Source organism: Lissotriton helveticus, chromosome 7, assembly GCF_964261635.1.
Source record: "Lissotriton helveticus chromosome 7, aLisHel1.1, whole genome shotgun sequence".
NCBI lineage: Eukaryota > Metazoa > Chordata > Amphibia > Caudata > Salamandridae > Lissotriton > Lissotriton helveticus.
In genome coordinates this window covers 1,835,036,480-1,835,062,500 of record NC_136068.1, presented here as the reverse complement: position 1 = coordinate 1,835,062,500, position 26,021 = coordinate 1,835,036,480, and the positions used below count along the sequence as shown (strand labels likewise).

The 26,021-nt window shown below is 46.5% G+C and overlaps 1 protein-coding gene across 1 annotated transcript in view; it reads right to left on the bottom strand.

The window, feature by feature from the left end:
• The window catches only part of LOC144769734 (C-type lectin domain family 2 member B-like), a 52,322-nt gene that overhangs the window by 17,499 nt on the left and 8,802 nt on the right, over positions 1 to 26,021 (bottom strand). Inside the window, exon 3 of the mRNA XM_078653915.1 lies at positions 24,339 to 24,442. Coding sequence (XP_078510041.1) covers positions 24,339 to 24,442 — 104 coding nt within the window. The remainder of the gene's footprint in view (positions 1 to 24,338; positions 24,443 to 26,021) is intronic.

Genomic DNA, 26,021 nt, shown 5'->3' with positions numbered 1-26,021 from the left:
TTCCTACTTTTAAGGGTCATGGGAATGGGACATTTATTGATTTTGTGTTAATCTCTTCCCTAATGCAGACATTTGTAGATTCTTTTTCAATTGAGGAAAGTGAATTCAGTGACCACAACTCTTTCATTAAACTTAACAGGACCTTGGGTTACAAAAATAGGGACAAACCTTAGAAAGGAGAATTGAGTACAACTGATGGAAAGCATAGACTTAGATGGTCCCAAGTTACTCCTGAGCTGTTTTATGAGGACATCAAAGCTGTGTGTGCAGATGAAATTGTCACCTGCACTCAGGGGGAGCAACAACACACAAAGATGCTAGTAGCTTTTCAGGTCATCTCAGATAGGGTCACGGAATTGTTGTCTGTACCAGCTAAGAAACAGACCAATACGGGCCCTAAATGGTTTGATCAGGAATGCTCAAAAACTACAAGAAGTCTAAGGGTAGCCTTAGTTTCTAACTCTAGAGTACACGCTGACGTAGTAGTCTATCGCAGGGACTACAAAATAGCGTTAGCCAAACGCAAGGAGACCTTAAGGAATGAGGCCTGGAATGAGTTATTGGATCCTGAAACTCTCAAGACTAGTTCCAAGTTTTGGGATATACTAAAAAAAATTCTTGTCCAGGAGACAGGAGGTGGTCTTGAATGTCACATATCCAAGGAGGATTGGGAGGCTCATTTTGAGCAAATGTATGCTTGCCCCCTGGAAGGGAATTACATACTGGTATCTGATTCTAATGATAATAAAATTATAATTGATAGGGGTGAAATACTTGAAGGAATCCTAGGCTTAACAGCCCCGAAAGCACCTGGCCCAGATGGGATTCCCCCAGACTTATTTAAGTCTGATCCTTCCTTCTGGGCTCCAATTTTGGAATCCGTTTTTAACGCTGCGATTCAACGTGGATGTCCACAGTCATGGAGGGGTTTCCACTATTGTACCTGTTTTTAAAAAAGGGGACAAAATCAGTCCACACTGCTACAGACACATATCACTGATAGACTCTATGGTGAAAGTAATTGAAAGGGTTCTCCTGCAGAGACGTACTGCATGGTTTGAAGACAATAACATCATGTCTGCCTCCCAGTATGGTCTCTGTAGGGGACGATCCACTACTACCCACTGCCTTAACCTTTTTCTGATACTAAGTAAGTATACAATGGCATATAAGGGGACCATCCATATTGCCTTCATGGACCTGTCCTCAGCCTTTGACTGTATGAACAGACAGAAGCTGTGGTGGTTCATGAGGGCAAAGGGGGTTGACAGTGGCATCGTAGACTTTCTAGCAGATTTACATAGACACACCAGAGCAAATGTAAGATTTTCTCAAGATCTGAGTGTGAAGAAGAATTTTAACATCAATAGGGGAGTCCGACAAGGATATATTCTGGCTCCCTTTTTGTTTAATTTTTATATTAATGACTTAGATAGTGTTTTACAGGGGGTGGGGGCTGACTGCCCTAGAGTTGGACGTCGGGGTATTCCGGTCCTATTATATGCGGACGATGTGGTCCTCATATCTAGGACCGAAAGAGGCCTCCAAGCTCTTTTAACTGCCTTCAAGTCCTTCATGACAGATAGGGACTTAACAATAAATAACTCAAAATCATTTACCATGCAAGCAGGCAAGCCACCAAGAAGGTATTTCAAATTTAAAGTGGGTGATGCAATAATCCCCATATCTAGCACGTTCTCCTATCTTGGCGTCCTTTTTGATAACAAACTAAATTGGGGCCCGCATGTTTAAAAAAAGAAGGGGATGTTGCTAGGGTGAATGCATCAATATTTAAGTTTGCATCTAAATTTGGAAAAAAGACTACTGGCGCAATGTTACAATTATATAATGCCAAATCAGTGGCCACAGCAACATTTGGAAGCGAAATTTGGGGGTATATTCGGGGTGACCAACTTCAGTCTGTGGAGAACACTTTTTTGAAACGTCTACTGTGTCTCCAGCAAGGTATGCCTACTTTAGCGGTCCATGAAGAACTAGGGGTCCAGTATGTCAGTGATATTTGTTCTCTCCGCCCACTGTCCTGCTGGTTAAAACTGTGGCTAAACCCCGATATCCCACTCACACACATGATTATAAGGGACTGTCTGTCTTTGGATAACTCCTCTGCTATACCCTGGCTGAAATATCTGAAGACAAGATTTTTGAGCCTAGGGCGCGATTAGTTATTTGAAACTCCTGATTGTATCAATAAGAAGGATGTGGAGGCAATAAAAACGGCATTCCGCATGGAAAAGAGAATGATGAGGGAAGCAATAGAGGTTGAGAAACAGAGTGTCAGGACTTATGTCATGTTAAAAACAACTCTATACATTGAGCCATATTTAATGGGCAATCTGACCTCACATGAGAAATTTGTATTGACCAAATTTCGTCTGAACCAATTTTATTTTCTGCTTGTTAGGCCACAAAAAATATTTTTAGTAATGAAGCGGCTCCTTGCGGCTGCGACGGAAAGTCTCCGCAGGACATGCTGCATTTTATGTTTTTATGTAAATTATATGAATTTCCCCGCAAACGCTATCTGGTGCCGGTTTTAAAGAAACTTAACTTCCACCAGATCAGACCAGCTATGATGTATTTACAATTATTACACAGTGAGAGTATTCTCTTTGTATTAGAATTTTTAAAATCAATTGTACAGTAGAGAAAATCTTTGGATCTGTAATGAGTTTTATCAAAACCTTTTCGCACTTGTAGCTACACATTTAAGCTTAATATGTATTGTTGCAAACTGCTGCTAATTTTGTATCTGTGTATCCTGATGGATTTTTTTTTCCGAATTTTGTATTGCTGTATTTTGTACTTTTATGGTTTGCAAACAAAACCGAACTAAAGTTTTTATTGATTGATTGATTGATTGAACTGTTTTGTGCGAAAACATTTGCACTAAACATGTCGGTGCAAAATTAGCTGCACTGTTGCCACTGATGTGTCCCACATCTCCAGTAAAAAGCAAGGTTAATTCTAATGTTTAAATGTAGACAAAAATCCAGATAGTAGCAATAACCAGGTTGAAGAGGCTCCAGGACAGGAATATGATAGAATTTTCTCCTAAAAAGTTTGGTATAATCCCCTAGAAGGCACAGGTGGATCCTGTACAAACTATTTGTAACTGGTCAACAGGATTCCCTCCTAATGGTGCCCTAAAACTCAACCTGTGGTGCATTTGTCCCTCAGTGGTTTTCATAACAGTTGGCAATGGCAAGAGTATTTAAATGCATGCAACTACTGGATTTTTTTTATTTATTATTCACGCATGTTGTGAACACTTTAGAGTAGGATTACATATACTTAACCTATGTATTTAATTGATTTCGATGAAGTTCATGTGCAAAGCAAAGGCATACTTTAATTCGTTTAACTGTGAAACCACCATCCTAGCCCTGTAGATAAACTAGTGATGATTTTCATTATTGAAAGTTGGAAAGTATACTTTTGGTCTCTAATGGAAAGAAAAAAACAGACGCCCGACAAATGGTCTCATACTCAAGGCTCAGGCTTTACAATTGCATCGATTTCTGATTCACACACACGTCACATCAGTGTTCACCTCTGCGGCACTCTGGGTGTTCCAAGAAGCCAGATGAGTGGGCGCTAGCTTTCTTAGTTTGCCAACCATTAAAATGTTCCCAAATTACCGCCGACATTCAGCGGCGCGAAATGAATTTGTTGGGGCGGGTTGGAGCTTGGAGGCAAACAGTGACAGTGCCCTTCTGTTTTCGCCCTTGAACCACTGCCCGGCCTGTTTCAACAGAATTTTTTTTACATTACAACTGTGAAATCTTGGCATAAAGCTCGCCTTTGTGCTCGCCATTATTATCGCACAAACGTAGAGCATTGTCACACGGCTGAAGTTAATTTGATCAACATTGGGACATTTCACTTTTATGCTCGGTCAAAAGAGCTGCTTCATGCTCATTTGAAAAGAAATGATCGCCAGAAAAATAATGTTACTTCTTTTAACCGTAAATCTTGATGAATGCACGTCTCACTTTCTCGAGTTGCTAACTGGTTACAGGGTCTTATTTGCAGTTGCCCAGTTATAATACGGAAAATAGAACATCAACCATATGATGGTAAATGCATAATAAAAGCGCATCTGCAATGGAACAGCCTTAACAATTTTTGTAGTTTGTATCTTCACAGTATCTCCTTGCAGTGTGTAACATTGCAGCAAATCCTCCAGAAGAAGTTTGTTGTGTCCTAGGAATACGCTAGTATTTAATCTGTTTTTAATGTGAATGTGCATTTTTGACAGCACCTGGAATTAATTTTAATGTCTTATAGTGGTTAAATTGGTGCTCTTTCGCCGCTATGGTTGGCACACGCAGCATTTTTAACTTCAATTTTAGTTGGTGGGAGGGAAAAATAATTTTAGACATTGAAAAAAACATAATGGGAAACGCATCTGTTAAAGTCGTTTTGGACTGTTTGCCCAACGGTCGTTTAAATAGTCACAGAGATAAATGTATGCCCAATTGAAGGCCGAGAGATTAAGCGAAACTCTCGGACCCTCAATCTAAGTTTGCTTTTTTCTCCACTGAATTAACACTCTAGAAAACAAGCATTAAAAATGCAATAGGTCTCGCCTTTGATTAAGTTAAAGCCAATTACTTTGCTATACAATACCATTAGCAAAGCAAATGGCTTTAACGTAATCAAAGGCGAGATCTATTGCATTTTCAATGCTTGTTTGGAAGAAGGTGCCATGAAGCTTTCAGTTGGCTGGCAGCTTACCCAACCACATAAAATAGCCTTGTTTTTCTCCACACACATTCACCACAGTTTTTCCAGATTTAAAATGTAAGGGAAAAACACACCGTATTCTACGTTTTGCAGCGTGATACTGGGTTGAATATGAGCAATTACCAAGTTATTCCGATTCTGACCCACGGAGATCGTAAAGGAGGTAATACCACACAGCAGGGCTACCGGAGGTCTCCAGGCGGTATTAGCTTCCGGTGTTCCAATGCATCGTGTGTGATGCATATTCGTTATAAAGCGAAGTATCACATCGTATAGGCCAAAAAATACAAAAGTATTTTGCAAATGTAATGAAATATCCAATTACAGCTCGCCACACAGCTAATTGTGCTGTGTTGTGATTTATAGAGAAAAAACAAATGCATTGTGCTGCACAGTAACATGCTACCCTCCCACACGTGCAAACTCGGATATCTTTTAATTCAATGTTCATTGGCCCTTAATGGCAACCATCTCGGGTATTGTTATGGGTTTACATTCATATAGTGCTTTATACCCAGAAAAGGCGCCAAAGCGACCTGTTGCATGTCACTTTGTGGAATTGCGTTGTTTGATAGGAAATCCCATGGGGAGTGTGTTTCAGTACATTGCTCAATGCTCCATGAGAAGAGTTGTTCTCGTGCTGTGCTAAGTGCCTGCGCCTCAGCGTGTCAGTATGTGAGGAAGTGAAAATGAGTGGCAGTTATGGTTAAGCTTAGAAGGCACTGATGTATTTGGTGGTTTGCTGTGTGCAATTGGCAGAGAATGCATACACCAGTTCCCTGCTAACACGTATATTTATTTTAAGGAGTTTTAATTAGCGTGAACTTGACCCGAATCGGGTATCAGAGAGCTTTACATAGCACCAGTTGCATTACACGAGGACACATTTATTTATTGTTAGGCACTGGGAAATTAAGTGATTTGCCCAGAATCACAGGATGTTCAGCGTTGTTGCCAAGACTCGAACCAAGTTCCCCAGATTGTAAGAGATGATGCAGACTTTGGGAGAGTGCAGAGACTGCCTGCAGGAAAGATTAGGACGTCCTGTGGATCCATTAGTGAAACAAGAACTTAATGCTTGGATCAAACATCTATGTAAAGAAGACCAGAAGTTCTTATTGGAGCCTTCATCTATTGGTGCAAGTCGCAGTAAAAATAATGGAATGGCCTTGCGGGCAGAGGATGTAACATTCATACAGTATCTTGAGAATTTATAAATAACGCAGCATTACATACTGAAGATATAGTTGAAAAGGGATGGTATCTCGATAAAATACTGTTTTCTCTAATGAAAACAGGTTTAAATGTTTAATGCGAGACTCACGGATGAAATAACGTGGACAGAGAAACGCTGCAATGATAGTCTGCCATCAAGGATTGCCTTACAAGTAAAGGGACATGATAAAAACAAGGCAGCGCTGGAAGGAAGGAGAAATGCGAGTCACGGCCGGAGGCCGGCCGTGAAAACAATGCAGGGTCCTGAAACTGAAAGCACGGCCGGCCGGCCGTGAAAGCCTTTGATACCGCAGGGGGTGGAGCGGCAAACTGAAAGCACGGCCGGCCGGCCGTGAAAGCCTTTGATGCAGCAGGGGGTGGAGCGGCACCAAGCTGGGCAACAGATGGGTGACGATTTGATGCTGTGCACGCGCATTTTAGCTCAATGTGCTTGCGCATTGACCTAAAAGCGCACGGGCACAGCACCAAATCGCCAGCTAGTTAAACTCTGTTTAAGCCCCTTTATATCTCGCTCCCGCTCAATGCGCATGCGCATTGAGATAGGTCGCTCGACCTAAAAAGGAGTGCAGGGGAGGTGTGGTTTTGTGGCTGAATAACTGTCTTCGGAACTCGGCGACCAAGCTGCAATTTCGGGGCCTTGTGTGATTCTGGTTAAGTGATTTTATCTCCCTATACACCATGTAAAGCGGGCATTCTGTGCCAAACTCCTTTGAGAATGGAGCAAAGACTGCATAACAGTGGATTGCGAGTTGCTTTTTGCATCACCTGGCATACAATTAAGACAAATGTGAAAATATATGTTTACGGATAAACTGTCCCGTGGTCAGGTCCCTGGTGTATGTGATCATAATACCCTTTAGCATCAACCTGGGACATTGTTAGAGCTATTTTTGCTTTGTTCAGACTGTGCATGTAAAGGAAGAGTTCAGTTGGTTTACTTTCCGGTTAAATAAGACATTTGAGATATTTCTTAGTAGCTGAACAAATGCCCTAATCTAGTGGCTGCTGTGCGTTCTTCTCTTTGTCTGTCTTTATTTGTGTTTCTTACTTTCACTCATTCTCTCACCTCCCTTAACGCCCTCTCTCTCTTTCTTTGTCTCTCACCCTTTTCTCTCTCAGCCTTCCCCCTTTCTTTTTCTGGTCTCGCTCATTCCCTCTCTCTTTGATTCCTCCTCTTTCTACCCCCACCTTAGTCTCTCTCTCGCTTTGACCCCTTCTCCCACAACCCCCCCTTCGTCTCCCTTTCTCATTTATACATCTTCTCTCTCACTTTCCCAGCCATCAGCACCGCTGCCCCCTGTACACCGACAGATATTGGTGCACACAGAAGAGACAACATAACATCTGAGCAGACAGACTTCTGCATGAAAGAAAAAGAGTTTGCCCTGGAGATTATAATGTACTGGTGTTCGATGCTGAGAGCATGCTACTGTGCATAAAAGTGTCTGGGAACATTCATGCATATAAACAGCGGCTTCAATAAACCATAACTAGACCCTGAGCTCCAGCCAAGCAGGCCAGCAGAGCCTGTCAATTACCCCTCCACGGGACACACCCGCCTCCCTTCTCCACCCGTCAGAAGGAGGAACAAGTATTGGCATAGCCAATAGGTCTCGCATTTGGGACCTTATAAGTGTTTAGCCATGCAACAGTTGATGTTGTTGCACCAAGGATATTGCACTGCATGACTAAATACTTATAAGGTTGCAAAGGCGAGACCTATTGGCTATGCCAATGCTTGTTTTCTTCTGCCACTAACGTGCTCAAGCACCGGAAGTGGCGAGCAGCCAGGCGGTCGCACTGACGTGGGTAACCGTAAGCTGGCCACAAGCCAGTGCCAATCAAAATGCAACATGACTAAGGGCCGGCGTGGTTGAGGTTTTGATGTTTGCAACCACAGCCTCAGACTCCGTGGTGATCGATGGTGGGGGCTGGAGGGGGGTGGAAGGAACATGATGCCAAGGAGTACTGGGGTAAGTTACAATAGAAATCAAAGTAAAAGAACATTTAAACAACAGGAAACATCGTCCTCAGTAGGGCCCTTCCAGGCTGCAGCCTTCCCTCAAGCAGACTTGGGAGACTACACATCCAGGTTCCAAACTGGTAACCTGTTGTGCCAGACCGGTCTTAATCAGGAGAGCACATGATGGACCTTGTGGAAGAAGTCACCTCACATGAGCAGGAGAGAGCAGCCCAGGAACCCATTCAACACAAACGTTCACATAAGAGATCGGTGAAGGAAAATGAACATTGAATGTAGGGGAGGAGCCAAGATGGCGACCGAGATGGCTGCGTAACCGCTCGGCTCCGTGAGCCTTCTCACCCCGCGCATACATCCTGGCATTTATCCTGGGCCGTAACGGAGTATTTATGTAGGCGAAGGATAACTTTCACTTACCGTTCACTCCCGAGGCTCCTGCTTGCTGCTGACCCGTTGAAATGTCCCCGACTGCTTTGCGGCCTTCACGGCGCTGGGACCGGGGTCTTGCGTGCGAAGAGCGGCCGGCCGCGACTGCAACAACAGCGGCCTCTGGTGATGAGGAGGAGTCGGCCGGAGGGAACTGAAGACCTGATGGCCGATGGCGACAGTGCCGACCCAGCCCACCGAGAGGAGCGCCATCTGGGGAGTGCGATACAGCTGCGTTGAGGGGCGTGCATGGTACTTGGGCCCCATTCCGGTGTTGTGTCCGGGCACACTTACGACTTTACCCGGAGTCAACGTGCGGCCCCCGGGGGGGGGGGGCGGAGTTTTTAGCCTTTTGGTGTCTCTCCGCTGAGAACCCTGCCTTGACTTTTGAGATTCCCGCTGTGAATCCTGTCCCTCCCTGGTGTGGGGCCCGATCCCGAGGTGAAGTGGAGAAGGACGAGGCCGGATCAGCTAAGATGGCGGACAGCACCCTCTTACGTACACCTCATCTGGGCAGAGAAGCCGTTGTGTGGGAGAGTCCTGGGGTCTGGCACCACGAGAAAGAGCCCACGTCCAGAGATGTATTGGCTGCGTTAACAACTCTCCAGACGACCGCATGCTTCACGGAACGCCGATACTTTAATCGCGGCTTTCAATAAAACTTTGACATTTCAAAAAAATATATATACTGAAACTTGACTGATCTGGAGATTGCGAATAACCGTTAAACATATGGAAAATATTTATATCTCAAGCTAGAAGACCATTGTGCAGCATCATAAATAGAGAATTCGAGATAAAGCCCTGAAGAAGTCCGGTCACGGACGAAACGCGTTGGCTATTGCTCTTAAAAGTTATTGTGAAAATAAAGAATTTTTCTACTGAAGAAAACCTGACTTTGGAATTCTTGGGAGAATGATTGAAGAGATATTGGATCGCTGTGGATAACATTAATGACTTTGTGATATTTATTATTTAAGTGTGCGGAGTCAATTTGTGCAAACCTTTGATTTGTAAAACAATTTCTTGTTTTTCGAAAATTGGGATCTAGGGGATTGTATCCCAGACTACCTGCACCTGAACACACACACACACTAGGGATTTTGTCACCAGTGCGGGCATAATAGCCTTAATCCCCTGTTCTGGCTTGATTTTTAACTCTGCATATGACCCTGATCCGGGACGCTCGGGATCTGGGAAGAAGGATGTCCGCCATTGTTGTCCCGCCGCTCCACATGGGCATGGTTCAATCTCAAGGAAGTGCCGATGTGCCCGCATCTGCGTCAGTGATGTATGTTCCAGCTGTGCCTACGTTCGTGGAGACGCCGATAGACCCGGTCCTTGATACCGCTTGGATTGCCCTGTTGTATGTGTGAGTGACTCGTCAGGGCCCTTATCTGTGCGGCGGCTGCAGAAACAACATTGATCCGTAGTTTGGGCTGCCCCGGCGGCGTTTCAACGATTACCGGATTGTGTGACCCTCTCTTCCTGGCTGGTGAGACTGTATCCGGACTGGGGGATGTTTCCGGTATCGATACCGACACAGATGGATTTCCGCCAACCGTATTCGGCTGGGTTTTGGAGGCTACAGTCCCATGGCGTAATGGCACTGCCCGGTCCGTCCGGATCGGTTGGACTCAACACACTGCTCTGTATGCCGACTGCTGAATGGCTGCGTGTGGGTACTATTGATAGGAAAGGCCAGGGGTGAGACCGTATAGGACATAGTGGAACGCATTGTTGGCTGACGGTGACTAGAGGGACATTCAACGGGGATGTCATTGATTGAATTGATAATTATTGCTGACTGTGGCTGTACTGACCGTGCTTTTATGATGGTAATTGTGCGCAATGGGTGAGGGGGGTGCCGGGTGGTTTGATCGAGGGCCCTTCTCCTCATTTTTTCCTTCTTTTTCCTTTTTCTATTATTCTATATTTCGGGTTCTCTTTAAGGGCGATAGGCACGCTCCTGGGGGAGGTAGGCTGTAGCCTTCTGCAGGGGTGCAGGGTGGGGGGTAGGGGGAAGGGGGTTGTTGATTTGTTCTTTCTTTGTCTCTATGGCCCTTTGTCTTTTCTTCTTTTCAGTGTCGTCGTTTTTCATGTTTCCTACAGTCTGTTTTGTTTTAAGGGCTGGGGTGCTGTTCGACAAGGCCTGTATGTGCTGTTTACATTTATCCTGACTCGTATGCCTTGTCCCCATGTCTTTCAGTGTTTTCGCACTCTTTGCAGATTTCTGTTTCATGTTGCTACTGTAGGACTATGTATGACCGTATGGCAATTATTCTGATATTTTTCTTTTTTGATTTTTTCTTCACTGTAAAATGAACCCTCTTGAATCCTGATTGTCACGCTGTACGCTTGAATACGAGTTATATCCTGGATGCTTATCTGACCCCGACTTATGGGCTGCTGTATCTTTTTATATTGCTTTGCTGACCTTTCGGATTGCCTAGCGGCCGGCCGGGATGGTTGTAGGCCCATGCTTGTATTTATGTGAAGTGCTAATAAAGGTTCTAAAAAAAAAATAAAAAAAACATTGAATGTAAAAAATCAAATATAAACCAAAAAATAAGTTAAACTTTAACAATATGTTATGCTTTGGTGAGGTGTGTTGTCCCAATTACTGTGGTAGTCCTAAATGAATAGGAATTAGGGAATGTGTTTAATATTATTTTTAATTAAAAATAATAATAATCTTTCTTACACTAGCGGTTTCTGGGATTGGGCGGAGGGGCTACGCCTTTCCAATTAAATGTTACATAGATTGATGATAATTGCTAACAGCAATTACCATTTTTTTTAACTATCCATGATGCAGCATTCACTGCCTTGGTCTGCCGACAAGTCTGTTCTACAAAACGGATGTCAAGCAGTCAGGCAGTTTTAATTTTGACAACTGAGCAAGCGCGCATGTGCCTATGGCCAGCACTGCAGCAGTAAAAGTACAGCAGTACGCCCAATTTTGCAATAATAAGGGTCCTCTGGACCTGCCCAGAAATGACGTTTTAAAATATCACATTCTAAAGCAGCAGAGGGCGTGGCCAGGATCAGCCCTGTACTCCCGGGGCTTCTTTTCTATCATAAGCCGCCTTTCAGCACTCCTTCCTTTGCCATATTGTCACAGTGACTATATGGAAAGGGAGGTGTTGCAGCATTACTTTACCAAGCTTGCTGGCCTCTCACGTGCTCTAAACAGATACACAGCGCATGCTTCAGCACCTCGTGTAATCTGTTTAGAGAAGGCGTGCAATGCCCATTGGGCTCATAGGGCTTCAGCCCCACCTCCCCCTTTTGTGTCAGCTCGGGTTGAGACAGCTTCCCGGGCACACACGCAGCCGCACCGAGTACTTCACAGGGCTTTAAAAGACCATTTACTTGTTAACGAGGCTTTGTTGTTCTTTCACCACTTGCATCTTAACTCTGCCGATTGCTGGAAGAATTACCCCCCCCCATATATATTGGAAAGAGAGAAGTTAGCACTGGGCAAGAGTGCTGCTAGTACGTATGTGCTTCAACTATAGCATAGATATCAATACAATGATTGTAATTCACACTTATGTATATTACCAAAAATATATATTTTTATTATTTTTCTTTTCACAATTTATATGATTAATATCCAAAAACATTAAAAAAGATTTGTATATATACAAAGTTGATATCATATGTCCACAAAAAAACTTCATAAGTAGGTAAAGATAACCTACATCACGTAGCTCTGCTTTTGTTTACATCAGATGTGCCAGCTGCCGTTTTTACATTAGCCAACTTATGGTCACCCCAGATTATAGGACGCTTTGGGCATACCTATACCTCATGGTTTTGAGGTCAAAGCCAGTTGGTAAGATCTCTTTGTTAGTTTGTGCCAGATCAGGTGACAAGAGAACGTCTTGCAGTGTAGATTCATAGCTCATTTACTCTTGCTATATTTTTACAGTTGCAAAGTCAAAGAATTCCATTTAAGAAATGTAAGGAGAACACGACATAGGTGCTAGAACGCATGACCTTTGGCTGCCTCATTTGACATAGGATTTAGGTAGCATTCCATGCAGAACAGGAGCTTTTCTTTATAGCGCTCTTGTTGCAAGACAGAGATTTTCTGTTAGATTATTAGCAATTGCTCTCTTGACAGTATTATTATTTTTATCAGTCTTTAGATATCTGGACAGTCATAACCATAAACTGAATGGTTCTTCTGAACCTGCATGTATGATACAAGAGAAGAAATTCTAAACCTAAGTTAAACTTAAAATGTCTAGTTGGATTTCTTCCATAGTACTCATACGTAAATCTTGCTCCACCATCATAAAACTAGCTCCACCACCTATTATTTAAGGATAGGACTTCATACAGAACCTAATAACATATTGGGCTAGCTTATCAATAAAATATAGGGCCCCATATAGGATTATGCCAAATGGTGCTACCCTTTCAGATAAACAGGTTTGTGAAAATGAGTTGTTTTGAAAATGTTTGGGTATGTTAGAGAACCCTGATACCAGTCTGTTTGGATAAATGAGTTGTTTACACATGTGTGGAATTTTGGTGCATGGCGGTGGGAGTGTGGTGGGATGGCCTTATTGTTAGCTTTGTGTCTTCTGAAACCTGAGTTATGTGGGGCGGTGGGGTTGACAATTTTTTGTAATTTGTACATATATTTTTATTTAGATAGTGCATTTGCAATTGTATCATAGATACATGTCTAAGTTGCTTCTTTTTTTCGTTTTAGTATGCCACTGGTAGAAACACCCTGAGGAAGGTTAAACACCGAAAAGCGTTGGTGATAATCTTGTCATATACCAGTGTTTTTTTCAAAATATTAAGAATTGATATTCAATTGTAGTGTTGTACTAACTCTCTCATTGCACTTTACAATATGAGGTTATCTTTACCTATCTCTTAGAGTGGACGTAGTCATATGACAAATGTATTATGAAGTTTTTTGTGGAAATTATGATATCAACATTGTATATATACGAATCTTTTTAATGTATTTGGATATTAATCATATAATTTGTGAAAAGATATACATGTGTGAATTACAATCATTGTATTGATATCTATGATATAGTTGCAGCACATATGTACTAGCAGCACTCTTCCCAGTGCTAACTTCTTTCTTTACAATATAGTTGTTTTCCCTTTTTGGGTATTATCCGTTACAACAGGGGGCCCTGTGATTTTTTTCAGAGAATTATCCCCCCCCCCCCGAAAATTTTATTAGCCCACCCCTTGAAATTCCACTCTAGGTGCACCTCTGGTTTAGAGCATCCTAGCATCAGCAGAGACGGCCTAAGGGTGATGTTATGACCTGCAACTGGGCCTCGTTGAAAGAGCCTCCTTGGACAGGCTGCTGGCATGGTCTTGGACTGCCGGCCACCTCCCCCCTTGAACACCGACTGAATTACCCAATTCAACCAGTCAACACATGTGGGTCTTTGGAAGTCAAGGGGGGGGTACGGGGCCCCCCCCCCTGGCCGTATTTATTAAAATATAAAAACAAATCAAAAATTTTAATCAAATAAACATTTCTGACAATTATTAAAATGCACACTTTTCAGAATATTAGATTGACATCCGTTTCGACATGGTATGATGGGCTAACCTTAACAAATAGCTAATACAGCGTGTCTCCTAACGTAATCTAATCATCCTGAAAATTAAACTGCATTCTAATATTTCCAATACTTTTTAATACTTTTTAATAACTTTTTAATAACTTTAATAAAGGCCTACGGCAAGGTCGCCAACCGGTGTCAGATCCTTTGACAGCTGCGCTCTCGCGTTGAAGATGCGCATGCGCAACCCAGGGCACGTTACACCCACGTGCGCTCCCCGAACTCCATTTAACCATAACAGGAGGGCCCAGACACTCGCGCACCTTAGTGACGTCATAGTGTTGTGAGGGGTGGCTACCAGCCTGAGGAAAGCGTAGACTCCCTCCCCCGCACCCTTTAAATTAATGGAGACCATCTCCTGCCCCTGAAGTTCTGAGAGAGACCAAATGGCCCCTCCCGCGGGCGGCCCCTTTCGTGAATGGGTCTGCCCCCCCCGTAAGGACCTTAAAATGCTGCTCACCGATTAATGACCTTACCGCCAGACACACATAATAAATACGACAATGCTATTCTAAAGGGAAAAACGCCTAAGGATAAAATTGTTAACACACAGCAAATCATAAACATCTACATATATAATTACTCCTGTAAGCGGGAAAAAGGGGCCTAAGGAAAGAATTGGTTAAAATCACGGTACTGCAACAACGTTTTACTTCTGTACTTCCTTCCAGTAAACAGGAAATTCAAGGCCCACTGGACCATGTCCCCCTCACATCTATGTTCCGGCATATTGGACAAACCTGATACTCACCATTTGCCAAGCCCCAAGGTCTGCTAATAAGGGATGGAGGGTGGGGAAAATTAAACGGCCCCACGGTGGGGCGAGGAGCGAGCCTGGGGAGCGCGGGCACAAAGAGGCCGCTTCCCGCGCTCCCCAGGCTCTTAACCCCTTCGCCGCCGCGACCCCGCCCCCTCGCCCCGGAAGCACACCAGTACTTCCGGGGCGAGGGGGGCGGGGAACGCGGCCCCGAAGGGGACGGGTTATGGGAGGGACCGGGCCCCGCCATGCTTGCGTGGGGGCCTATTGGCCCCCACTTGTATCATGGTCTTGGACTGCCGGCCACCTCCCCCCTTGAACACCGACTGAATTACCCAATTCAACCAGTCAACACATGTGGGTCTTTGGAAGTCAAGGGGGGGGTACGGGGCCCCCCCCCCTGGCCGTATTTATTAAAATATAAAAACAAATCAAAAATTTTAATCAAATAAACATTTCTGACAATTATTAAAATGCACACTTTTCAGAATATTAGATTGACATCCGTTTCGACATGGTATGATGGGCTAACCTTAACAAATAGCTAATACAGCGTGTCTCCTAACGTAATCTAATCATCCTGAAAATTAAACTGCATTCTAATATTTCCAATACTTTTTAATACTTTTTAATAACTTTTTAATAACTTTAATAAAGGCCTACGGCAAGGTCGCCAACCGGTGTCAGATCCTTTGACAGCTGCGCTCTCGCGTTGAAGATGCGCATGCGCAACCCAGGGCACGTTACACCCACGTGCGCTCCCCGAACTCCATTTAACCATAACAGGAGGGCCCAGACACTCGCGCACCTTAGTGACGTCATAGTGTTGTGAGGGGTGGCTACCAGCCTGAGGAAAGCGTAGACTCCCTCCCCCGCACCCTTTAAATTAATGGAGACCATCTCCTGCCCCTGAAGTTCTGAGAGAGACCAAATGGCCCCTCCCGCGGGCGGCCCCTTTCGTGAATGGGTCCGCCCCCCCCGTAAGGACCTTAAAATGCTGCTCACCGATTAATGACCTTACCGCCACAGGCCAGGTAGTTAACCGACTATCTGGCCCCCCCCAGAACTCCCCCCTTCTAGAAAGGTCATACTCCTCCAGCAAAAATTTCCACCCATGCCAGGATGCTTCCTATAAAAAGGGCATTCCCTTCCTCTGTTAAGTGCACCCCATCCCGCAAGTAGAAGTGTTCCCCCCAAATGCAACCGTGAGGGATGGTCTGTAAGACCGGCGTCCTAAATAACCTGTCCAGCTTGTTGTTGACCCTCTTTAACGAGCTGTTCAACGCGCTCACTGAGTTTCCCCCCCTCCATTGCATCCTTGGTATCAGTTGTGACCATACTACAACACTACCTGGTAACCGCTTCGCTAGCCAACCCGCTGCAGATATAATTTCTTCCAGGAGGACCCGTCTGCCCAGACCTGCCAGATCATTCCCCCCTAAGTGAAGTATTACCGCCGAGGGTGGTGTAGTATGTCGTGCTAGTAAGTCCGACATATAGTCCCTGAACTGATTGAGGCGGAGCCCCCCCCTGCCATGGAAGGAGACCCTGCACCCCCTACTTTCCACCCTTTGTTTGCCTGAACCTGCAAGAAAAATTTTGTTAGCACGTTTGACATATGAATGCCCCACTACCCAAATGACTACGGTCTTCTGTCTGTCCTCCTGGTCCCTCCATGCTGTAGTAAAGTTGCCTTGATGCTCCATGGGTAGTTTCCGTCCTGCGTCACAGGCCCGTGAAACTGTAAACAACCAGAAAAACAGCAGGTGTTAGCAATACTCCACATGGCGGCAGCTCTCACAACATGTGCAACCGCACGTAGCGTTTATAAGCGCTTGAGGACCATCTCCCAATTCTTTGCACACTCTTTGTGGTCAAACCCCTAGCTGTTGCTTCTGTGGCTGCCCCTATCCGGAAGGAGTGTGTCCCAAACTCTTTGTGGTTATAACCAGCTTTTGCCATGCTCATGGCTAGTACCCTCTGGAACTGAAACCTGGTAAGAGGAGTCCCATCCCCATGCATCAGCAGTGACCCCACACACTCCTGTGCCCGCTGTCTTATTAGTTCCTCCACATGTGTCACCGGGCAGCAGGGATTGTTCCTTGCCCGATGTAACGCCAAACTTTGGCCCCTAGCGTCCTGATCAGTTTTAGATTTCCTGATGCTGATCCACATAGTGTCGCCCTTTATGCTGATATCCTGCAGCTGAAGGCCGCCTATCTTATCACCTTTGTTGGCCGCAACGAGTTCACCTACCCTGAATGCCCCATAGAAGGCTAAAGAGAAAGCCGCTTTAAATAGGCCCACCTCAGATGTAGAGCTACATGTGTCCGGCAGCGCTAGGAGAACAGCTGACAGACGTTCAAAACCTATGGGTTTCCTGGAATCTATGGAGGGGGGCTGCATGCGCCGCCATCCTTTTAATGCCCTGTGGGCCTGGAAGCTGTGTGTAGGGTCCCTGCCCCCCCGCGCCCGTGCGAAAAAGGAGATAGCGGCCTTGTGCCTGTTGGCTGTTGCCACCGTGCGCCCTTCCTTGTGTAGACTGCCTAAATACTCATTGAAGCTAGCCTCCATAGTCCAACTACTCTCCCAGCCCTGTCCCAGAAAGTGACAGTAAGACCTGAACGCCCCTTCGTATGCCGTCCTGGTCTTGGGTGCTAGGCTGGCTGCCACGAGGTCATGTAGTTGGGGGCACCAATTTGCCAAAGAATCGCCGGGAATTGGGCTGGCGCTGTCTCTGCCTCCGGCAAGTGATCCCTGAACACCTGCATCTTAAAGCGAGAAAGGGCATCAGCTGCATTGTTTAACACCCCTGGGACATGTTTTGCTCTGAAAAGTACATTCCTTGTCATGCAACACAGTACAATCTCTTTTATCAAGCGTAAAATGAGTGGACACCTTGCAGCTTGTTGGTTGATGCATTCAACCACTGACATATTATCTGACCAGAATATTACCGATCTGTTGGCCAGCTCCTCTGGCCAGACTTTCAGTGCCACCCAGATTGGGAAGAGCTCGAGGAAACCAATGTTCACCGTCAGCCCGTTCTCCTCCCACCAGGCGGGCCACTTCTGCGCCACCCATTTCTTGCCAAGGATGGCCCCAAACCCGACACTGCCCGCTGCATCTGTCCATAAACCAATGTCCTCCGAAGACACCGTGGGTGCACCCCACAGCACTCTTCCATTGAAATCCGCCAGGAATGCCATCCATATCCGCATGTCCTGGCGCACCTCAGCAGACAGCCGTGTCCGGTGATGTTTTTCACGAAGACCCCTCATGGCCTGTGCAATTGAGCGTGAAAATGGGCGAGCCATAGGAATTACTCTCAACGCAAAATTCAACTGTCCCACTGTCTGCTGCAACAGCCCTAAATTCACCTTCCTCGCTTGTAAGCACAGTCCTAGAGTCTGTTTGAATTTTTGGATCTTTTCTGCTGGTAATCTAAAACACCCCTCAACAGAATCCAGTTCAATGCCTAAAAATTCCAGGCATGTCACTGGTCCAACTGTCTTCCCCTGTGCCAACGGGACCCCGAAAGAGCGCATGAGCACGCAAAATTCCTGCAATGCCGACGCACACTCCCGTGAACCCGCCGGGCCCAGAAAAAGAAAGTCATCCAGGTAGTGCATCACCCACTGGTGACCCGTATGTTGTCTCAATGCCCATTCCAAAAAGGAGCTAAACTGTTCAAAATAAGCACATGAAATTGAGCAACCCATGGGCATACACTTATCCATGTAGTACTTTCCCTTAAAGGAGAAACCCAGCAGGTGCTGGTCCTGTGGGTGAACCGGGAGTAGTCTAAAGGCTGACTCAATGTCTGACTTAGCCATCAGTGTACCTGCGCCCAAACTCCTCAGCATGCCCGCTGCCTGATCGAAGGACGCATACTTCACTGAGCAAATTGTATCATCAATAGCATCGTTTAATGATGCCCCCCTTGGTGCGGATAAGTTGTGGATGAGCCTAAATTCCCCTAGCTCTTTCTTAGGCACCACCCCCAGAGGAGAGCACACAAAATTCTGCGTGGGAATGACGTGAAATGGTCCTGCTACCCTCCCCAAACGCACTTCTTTAGCTATTTTTGTTGACACCACTGTTGGATTGGCAAAGACTGATAGCTGATTCCTACACTGTGGTCTCCCAACATACCCCCCAGCAGGAATTCGAAAACCATGTGTGAAACCCTCTTGTAATAATCTAGCAGACGTGTGATTCGGGTACCTGTTCAACCAGGGGATCAATGCTGACAGCTGGATGGGTGAATGTGCTATTAGCGGGTGGATCTTACTATTCAGGTTTCCTCCTACCCCTGCTTCCTGCACCACTATTTTTATTTCGGCATGTTGTTTCGGGGTGGGAAGTGTGGCCACATACGCTACATGCGTGCCTGAACTTACAGGTACCTGGTGCCCTGTTGCATGTCCGCCTATTGAAGTCCCAGCATACCCCCTTCGCCTCTCCATTCGCTTTCTGCTTTTGGGCCGTCTCCCCTCCCGGTGCAGATCGAAAGGGCTGTTGAAACGCCTGCTGCGGCCTGGGGAAATACCCCCTACCCGCATTCGTGCTTGTGCTTGCCCCCTGACCCTTCTCGAATTGATTGTGCCATGAGATAGAGTCTACCTTGTCCCATGATAAAGTTTTATCAAATTCTTTGGACTTTCTGAAAGCGACATCATATTCCTTCCATACATCCCCTGCATGATTCTCATGGAACATTGTTATCCTACTTTGATAGCAATTCATGGCTGGTTGCATCCCCTTAAAACGTTCGCCCATTACTGCGCCGAACACTGCAAAAGCCCTCAGCCAGTTGATGAGGTTTTCTTCAACCCTAAACTTGTACAACTTCGCTCTCCATTCACTGGGCAAGAACATTTCCTTCTGTGATTTTGCATATTCCCACTCCCTGTTATCTATTAGCAAAGAAAACATGTTCACATACTTGTCGGCCCATATCATTTCCTTTACACACTGTGACACATGCTGCGCTAAGCACTCACCCCTAGAGGGCAATGTTCCTTCGCCCAGCAAAGGCAGGGCAATCTCCTTACCATTCCCATTGTCGTTGGGTAACATTGCGTCCGCGGTCTTGGCACCGCCTCCATCATTTGCTGGACCTGTTTGGGGAGAAACCGGTGCAGGCGGCGTTGCGCCCCTACCACTAGCCGACAATATCTGATTCACCAATGTTTGTTGCTCCATTGTCAGAGCGGAATTGGCCGGCAACGCACCCCCCCCTAACCATGGGAGAATAGCTGCCACCTGAGCTGCCAGGTCTATTGGCCCGGGCCCTGGCGCGGGAGTGGGAGTAGGGCCCGCACCTAGGGGCACCGGAGCCTGTGGTGGCGCGACGGGTGGCACTGGTGCCGCCGCTGGTATCACCGGCACATTTGGTACTGCCACTGGCAACTGGGGCACCGGGGCTGGAACGGGCACCGGGACCTGAGGTGGCGGGAGTGGGGCAGCAGGGGGTACCTGTGGTGGCAGAATTGGTGCAGCAGGAGGTAGGATGGGAGCAATATTCTGTGGCTGCCCCCCCACCCTCTTATTTCTTGCGCGCCTGGGTGGTGTCACAAAAACGCCCCTTGGCTTGGGCGGTACTATAGTTCGCTTGGGTCTACCAGATGGACCTGCCTGGGCATCTACCTTGGCCCCCAGAACCGCTAAAGCCTTATCCATTTTATCAACTTTCCCCAGTCTCTTATCCATTGCAGACATTCTGCGCATCATTTTTTGTAATATTACACCCACATTTGGATTGCCGCGCCCCCTTCTTTGAGACATAATTATGAGCACACCGTGCTCCGTACCTGACCCAGTTGAAGGTGCACGAGCTGGAATACCTGATCCAATTTGAAGGCGCCTGTGCTGGGGTAGGAAGACCAAAACCTAGTCTTGCAGTCCTGAAAAAGAAAGTACGTTACACTTCCAATAGTGGGTGCCTGCAGTAGATAAGACCCTATACCAGTGAACAGTAGAATGCCACTACAACAGTTAAATATCACCAAAACACTTTAAATATTGCTCGTTGTAACATTTGCTAATATTGAAACATTTCCCGCCACACTCAAAGGGGTATATCCTCCTTTCACCTGTAATTCATTAGAATGCCACTAAAACAGTTAAATAGCACCAAAATTAACACTTTCGATATATATCAGTTATAACACTCTCAATATCGCCTATTGTTAGAGTGAGGAGCATTCACTGTTTCTATCTTAAACACACCCTTTATTAGCGCGAAAAACGTCTTCCTTTAGCCAGACCTTCTTTGGTCTCCCATCCACCGTGTGCCCTTAGCTGTCCCTGCTTCGCTTCGCATTAACCCCAGCGTCAAACCGTCAGCTTTACACAAAGCAGATTATGAAGATCGATCGCGTTTCCTCCCTCGAGAGCTCAGCCCTTCACAATTACACAGCGCTATTCCTAAGATTCACACGGCAGGCAATATATTCGGGCTCACGTACACGCCACCTGATGCGCTCCTCCTTGCTGCCTTATTGCTGAGGGCCCACCTAGCTTACTATCACCGATCGTAGGTGACTGGCCGCCCGCCCGCCCCGCAAAATACCTTGTGCTCCGTTGCCTCAATCGAGCGCAGAAACTGCCGGTCGGCGGTCTGATGGATTCCCGGATCCGTTTTACCGCGTTAAAAATCCCCCTGCGCCGGCTCCGTTATGCGTCGTCCTGGGATCCCCGAGCTCGCCGAGAGCAGTCCTCCACCGCGATCCGTCCTCCGCAGCTAGGGCTCCACAGCGCGTCGGGTTCAGGAAAACCGCTACCGCAAACCACACCTGCAACAAAAACAAAGAAAATTAAACGGCCCCACGGTGGGGCGAGGAGCGAGCCTGGGGAGCGCGGGCACAAAGAGGCCGCTTCCCGCGCTCCCCAGGCTCTTAACCCCTTCGCCGCCGCGACCCCGCCCCCTCGCCCCGGAAGCACACCAGTACTTCCGGGGCGAGGGGGGCGGGGAACGCGGCCCCGAAGGGGACGGGTTATGGGAGGGACCGGGCCCCGCCATGCTTGCGTGGGGGCCTATTGGCCCCCACTTGTATTGCACAGCGCCTCCGTGACCGGAAAAGACAACTTCTGAGGGGGAGTGGTGTTAGCTCTACTTTACGAGGTGTTGGACTCACTTTATCTCCTTTCCTTTTCTGCACTGTCCTTGCCTGTCGCTCTCTCCTTATCCTGCTGTTTTCTCTCCCTAGTCCTTCTGTCTTTCAGCAACAGCAGAGACAGTCAATTCCAATAGTTTAAATGAAATGTTTTCCTGTGCTGCCAAACACGAATACCAGGCAGACAGCTATTCAAAGTTAAGCCTTCCTCCAAGGGTGCCTGCTGGTCTGAAAGCAACACAATGTGCAGTACAACGTGCTATCTGCAAGTGTAAAGCGTGGTTGAGCCGTGTACTGGCTTTAAATGTTCTAATCACTCCAAGGCTTGTGGCAAAGATGTATTGTTTTTGAGCTGTAGTGCAAGAGTTTACTGAGCTGTGAACTGTGCACTTTTAATTGTAATTGTATTTATATTGCGCTTACCACCCTGACCAGGTTTTGAAGCGACAGTTATGTTAGAAAAAAAATGCATTAAGTACAGTCTCGGCATCACTCAAATCTATATTTTGGAAGCACCATTTCATCGTAAGACATTTTGCGCAATCTATCTTACTGTGTGTAATGCAAGTTTAAAATAATGACTGGCATATTCACAGTGCTGTCTGTCACAGGCTGTGACTTCATACCACTAAAAATACAGAAGTTTCTATTCTGTACTGCACTAACCAAGATTTAATTCTGTGGCTCTCTGATTACACTGACCTCTGCAGTGTGTTAACAGACTTTCATAATGTACTATAGTGTGTTTGCCATGAGCATTAACATTTAATATGTATTTTTCACTTAAATTCCTTGTTATTTTATAGGTAGCTATCTGCTGGTGAAACTTACAGAATATTTTGTTTTTTTAGCCACACTTTTTGTACAACTGATATTCTGAACTTAAATTTTTAAAAGTGCTTTCATTTGTCATAATGAAGAAAATTAAGTTTAGGTGAAATACAATATTTGCCTAAGATCACAAAATGTAAGTGGGATAGCTGTGATTTAGCAATATTTTCGGTCTCCACTTTGTACAAATCAGCCACTCAATGGGTTTCTATGTGTCTTTCATTATGTTAAGGCTTTGTTTTTAACCTCTTTGTGTAGGCTTTATATGGTGCGAAGTCGACTCTAAATAATTTAGCGCTTTCATACCTAGGTGTCTGGTTTGACTCTGGTCTGTCTTTTAAGCATCATGTCCTGAAACTGACCGGGACTTGTTTTGGGTTCATAAAAACCTTGAGAAAGTTCTTCAGTCTAATTCCTCTGGGAGCTAGAAAGACAGTGGCAGTGGCTCTGATATCATCAAGATTGGACTACTGTAATAGTCTCCTTGTGGGAATCAATAAAACCACCCTAAGGAGACTACAGGTAGTCCAGAACGCAGCAGCCAGACTGGTGCTGGGTCTGCCACGCAGAGCCTCGGCCACAGCTGCATTAAAGACCCTGCATTGGTTACCGGTTTGTAAGAGAATTCTGTTCAAACTGATCCTGATAACATTTAGAGCCTTCCACAAGCTAGGTCCGGGATATCTTTCAGTAACATTTAAGCAATATATCACGACAAGAACATTAAGGTCAACCACGGCTAACTTGCTTTGCGTCCCAACATTTAAGCTAGTCACCAGAGGCGGAAAGACAGCCACTGTTCTGGGAGCCAAAGCTTGGAATAGCATGCCCAATGAACTGAGGGCCTTTAAACAAGAGAGTCAGTTTAGAAAACAGTTAAAAACATGGATTTATGGGTTATCCGTGGAATGCTGCCAAAAGCTTATCTAGGTTTCAGTCATCTATCTGACCGGTTGTAGCTAGCGCCAGGAGACTCCGTTACGAGTGACAGTTGCGCTTTATAAATGTTCCTTTCATTTCATTTCATGGGCACCAATTACATTACACAAAGTCTCATTCATTTTTTATGGGGCAGATGTGAGATTAAGTAATTTGCCCAGAATCGCAGGGTATTCACATTGAGAATTAAGCCTGGTTCCCCAGTTCCTAAGTCTCTAGCTCTGGCCGCAATACCACACCCTGACTAGAAAGAGGGTGGAAGGCAGGCCGAGGCCAGTATCAGAATTCGATTTTTTTGTCCACTTATCGCATAAATATTGCACAAACTTGCACCAAAATACAACTATTTTGAAAACTTTACGGGGGGGAATACTCACCTCCCGAGGTTCCCCCCATAAACACCAACCTCACACACCCTGCCACTCTCAAATTTCACCAGCCGCCACTGCTTTATTAGAAAAAATGTTTTAACAATTTGCTATACTTTTATAATGGAACTCTCCACCCCAGAGGTGCAGAACTGTTCTCCATGAATTTGAGTCTCTTTGTATCTCTACAAGGAGAGCTGTTTCAGCACCATTGGGGGTTGTCATTAGATTCTCAATTTGCTGTTTGTGTAAAAACATTTAAAAGGTAACAAAAGCAAAATCGTGTGTACTTGCCAGTTACTGAGTCCAGTGCCATTAATCCATCTCCACCGCTTCTCAGAATCCCTCCAGAGGCCAATCCAGTAATCAGGATCGCCTTTGCGATTCAGCAGGAAATCCTGCAAACGAGAAAGAAAAAAAGAACATCAAGAAATTTACAGAGTGGCCTTGAGTCAGTAGTCCAGTGGAATTACAGTGTTCAGATAGGCAAACAACACTCCAAAATGAATCAGAATAGAGATATTAATAGTAGTTATTGTTATTATTAGTAGCAGTGAGTAGTAATGTCTCATAATGGAGAGAAGCTTAGAACATGAATTTTCTGGCAGTGAATAGCTTCACTTTCTGTGTCACGGACCAGTGAAGTGTGGACGCCCTCAGACCCCGTCGGGTGTGATTAGTCCATTTATTTTTTCTTATCCTAAATACTGATATACACCTGCCCCTCCATGGGCTACACTGGACACCTCTAGGCCCTTATTTCTCTCTTCACAAGCTCCCTCCTTCCTTTGCTCGCAGAGCCCCAAATTTGCATTTTAAAGCGAGTACATCATACATTGTATGTGCTTCCCACTCGCACCGAGGCACATCCAAGACAAGGCTTTTAGCACGTGATGGTGTTTCATATTCTCTTTGTGTGACATAAAAGATGATCTTTTATCATGGAACACGACTAAGCGTCCTCTGAAACTACACAAGCAGGACAAGAGAGGAGCGGCGTATCTTCAATGGGGCTTTGCGGGGGATGGCCGACCGGAGGGAGGCTCGCCCCCCCGGGGAATTTTGGGGCCCCGGGAGGAAAGGAGGGGGACGGGAATGACAGGGGACAGGAAGCCAGGATTGGGCTGGTTGGGCTCCTTGGGGAGACTTTAGGCTGGCTTGGGCTACCTTTGGGCTGGGGGGTATAAGAACGGCCATTTTGGGTCACTTTACACCATTTTGGGGACAGTGACCCAGCACCCGAGTTAGGCAGGAGAGTTGTTGTGGTTTGGGTTTTGTTGCAGTGTAGGGTGTAGGAGGGTTTTAGCGGCGGAGGTTGGCGAGCGGTGGTGGCATCGAGGCGTGAGTTTTTGGGAAGCGGCAGGGCAGCGGGTATTGTGGTCTGCGACTCGGACGGCTGGAGCGGCGTTACCTGGCGTGCGGCATGGCGGAGAAGGCGCTGTCTGATCCCCGAGTGCGGGAGGCTCTGCGCCTCTTGGGGGAAGCTGGTAGGATGGACCTGCTGCAAGGAGATGTCCGGGTAAGGCCTCCGCGGCGCGCTGCTGATGGCGCCGCGGCGGCGGTTGCGTCCTGTGAGCCGCCGAGGTCGTAGGCGTGGAGGGAGGAGGGGGCGGGGAAGGGAGGCGGAGTGACGCGCGGCGGCGGTCGGCGGGTGGTGGTGCGCCGAACCGGGGAAAAGGAAAGAAGCGTGGAGGAGTGCGGAAGGTGCCACTGTTGTTTGTGGAAGGGGCGGGGGGGCGGACTGCGAGGTAGAGGCAGAAGGGGCACTGGAGGGAGGCGTGGGGGGATCTAAGGGGGCTGTCAGTGGGGGGAGGGGTGGGGGGGTGCCCGGAAGAAGAGGAGGAGTGCCAAGTTGGAGGTGTTGGCGGGGGGGGAAGGAGGGCGGGAGCCCGTGGTGCAGGAAGGGGGTGTGCTCGGTGGGGGAGGGGATAACGGGAGGGATGCCTGGCGTCCAAGGTGTGGGGACTGAGGGGGTGG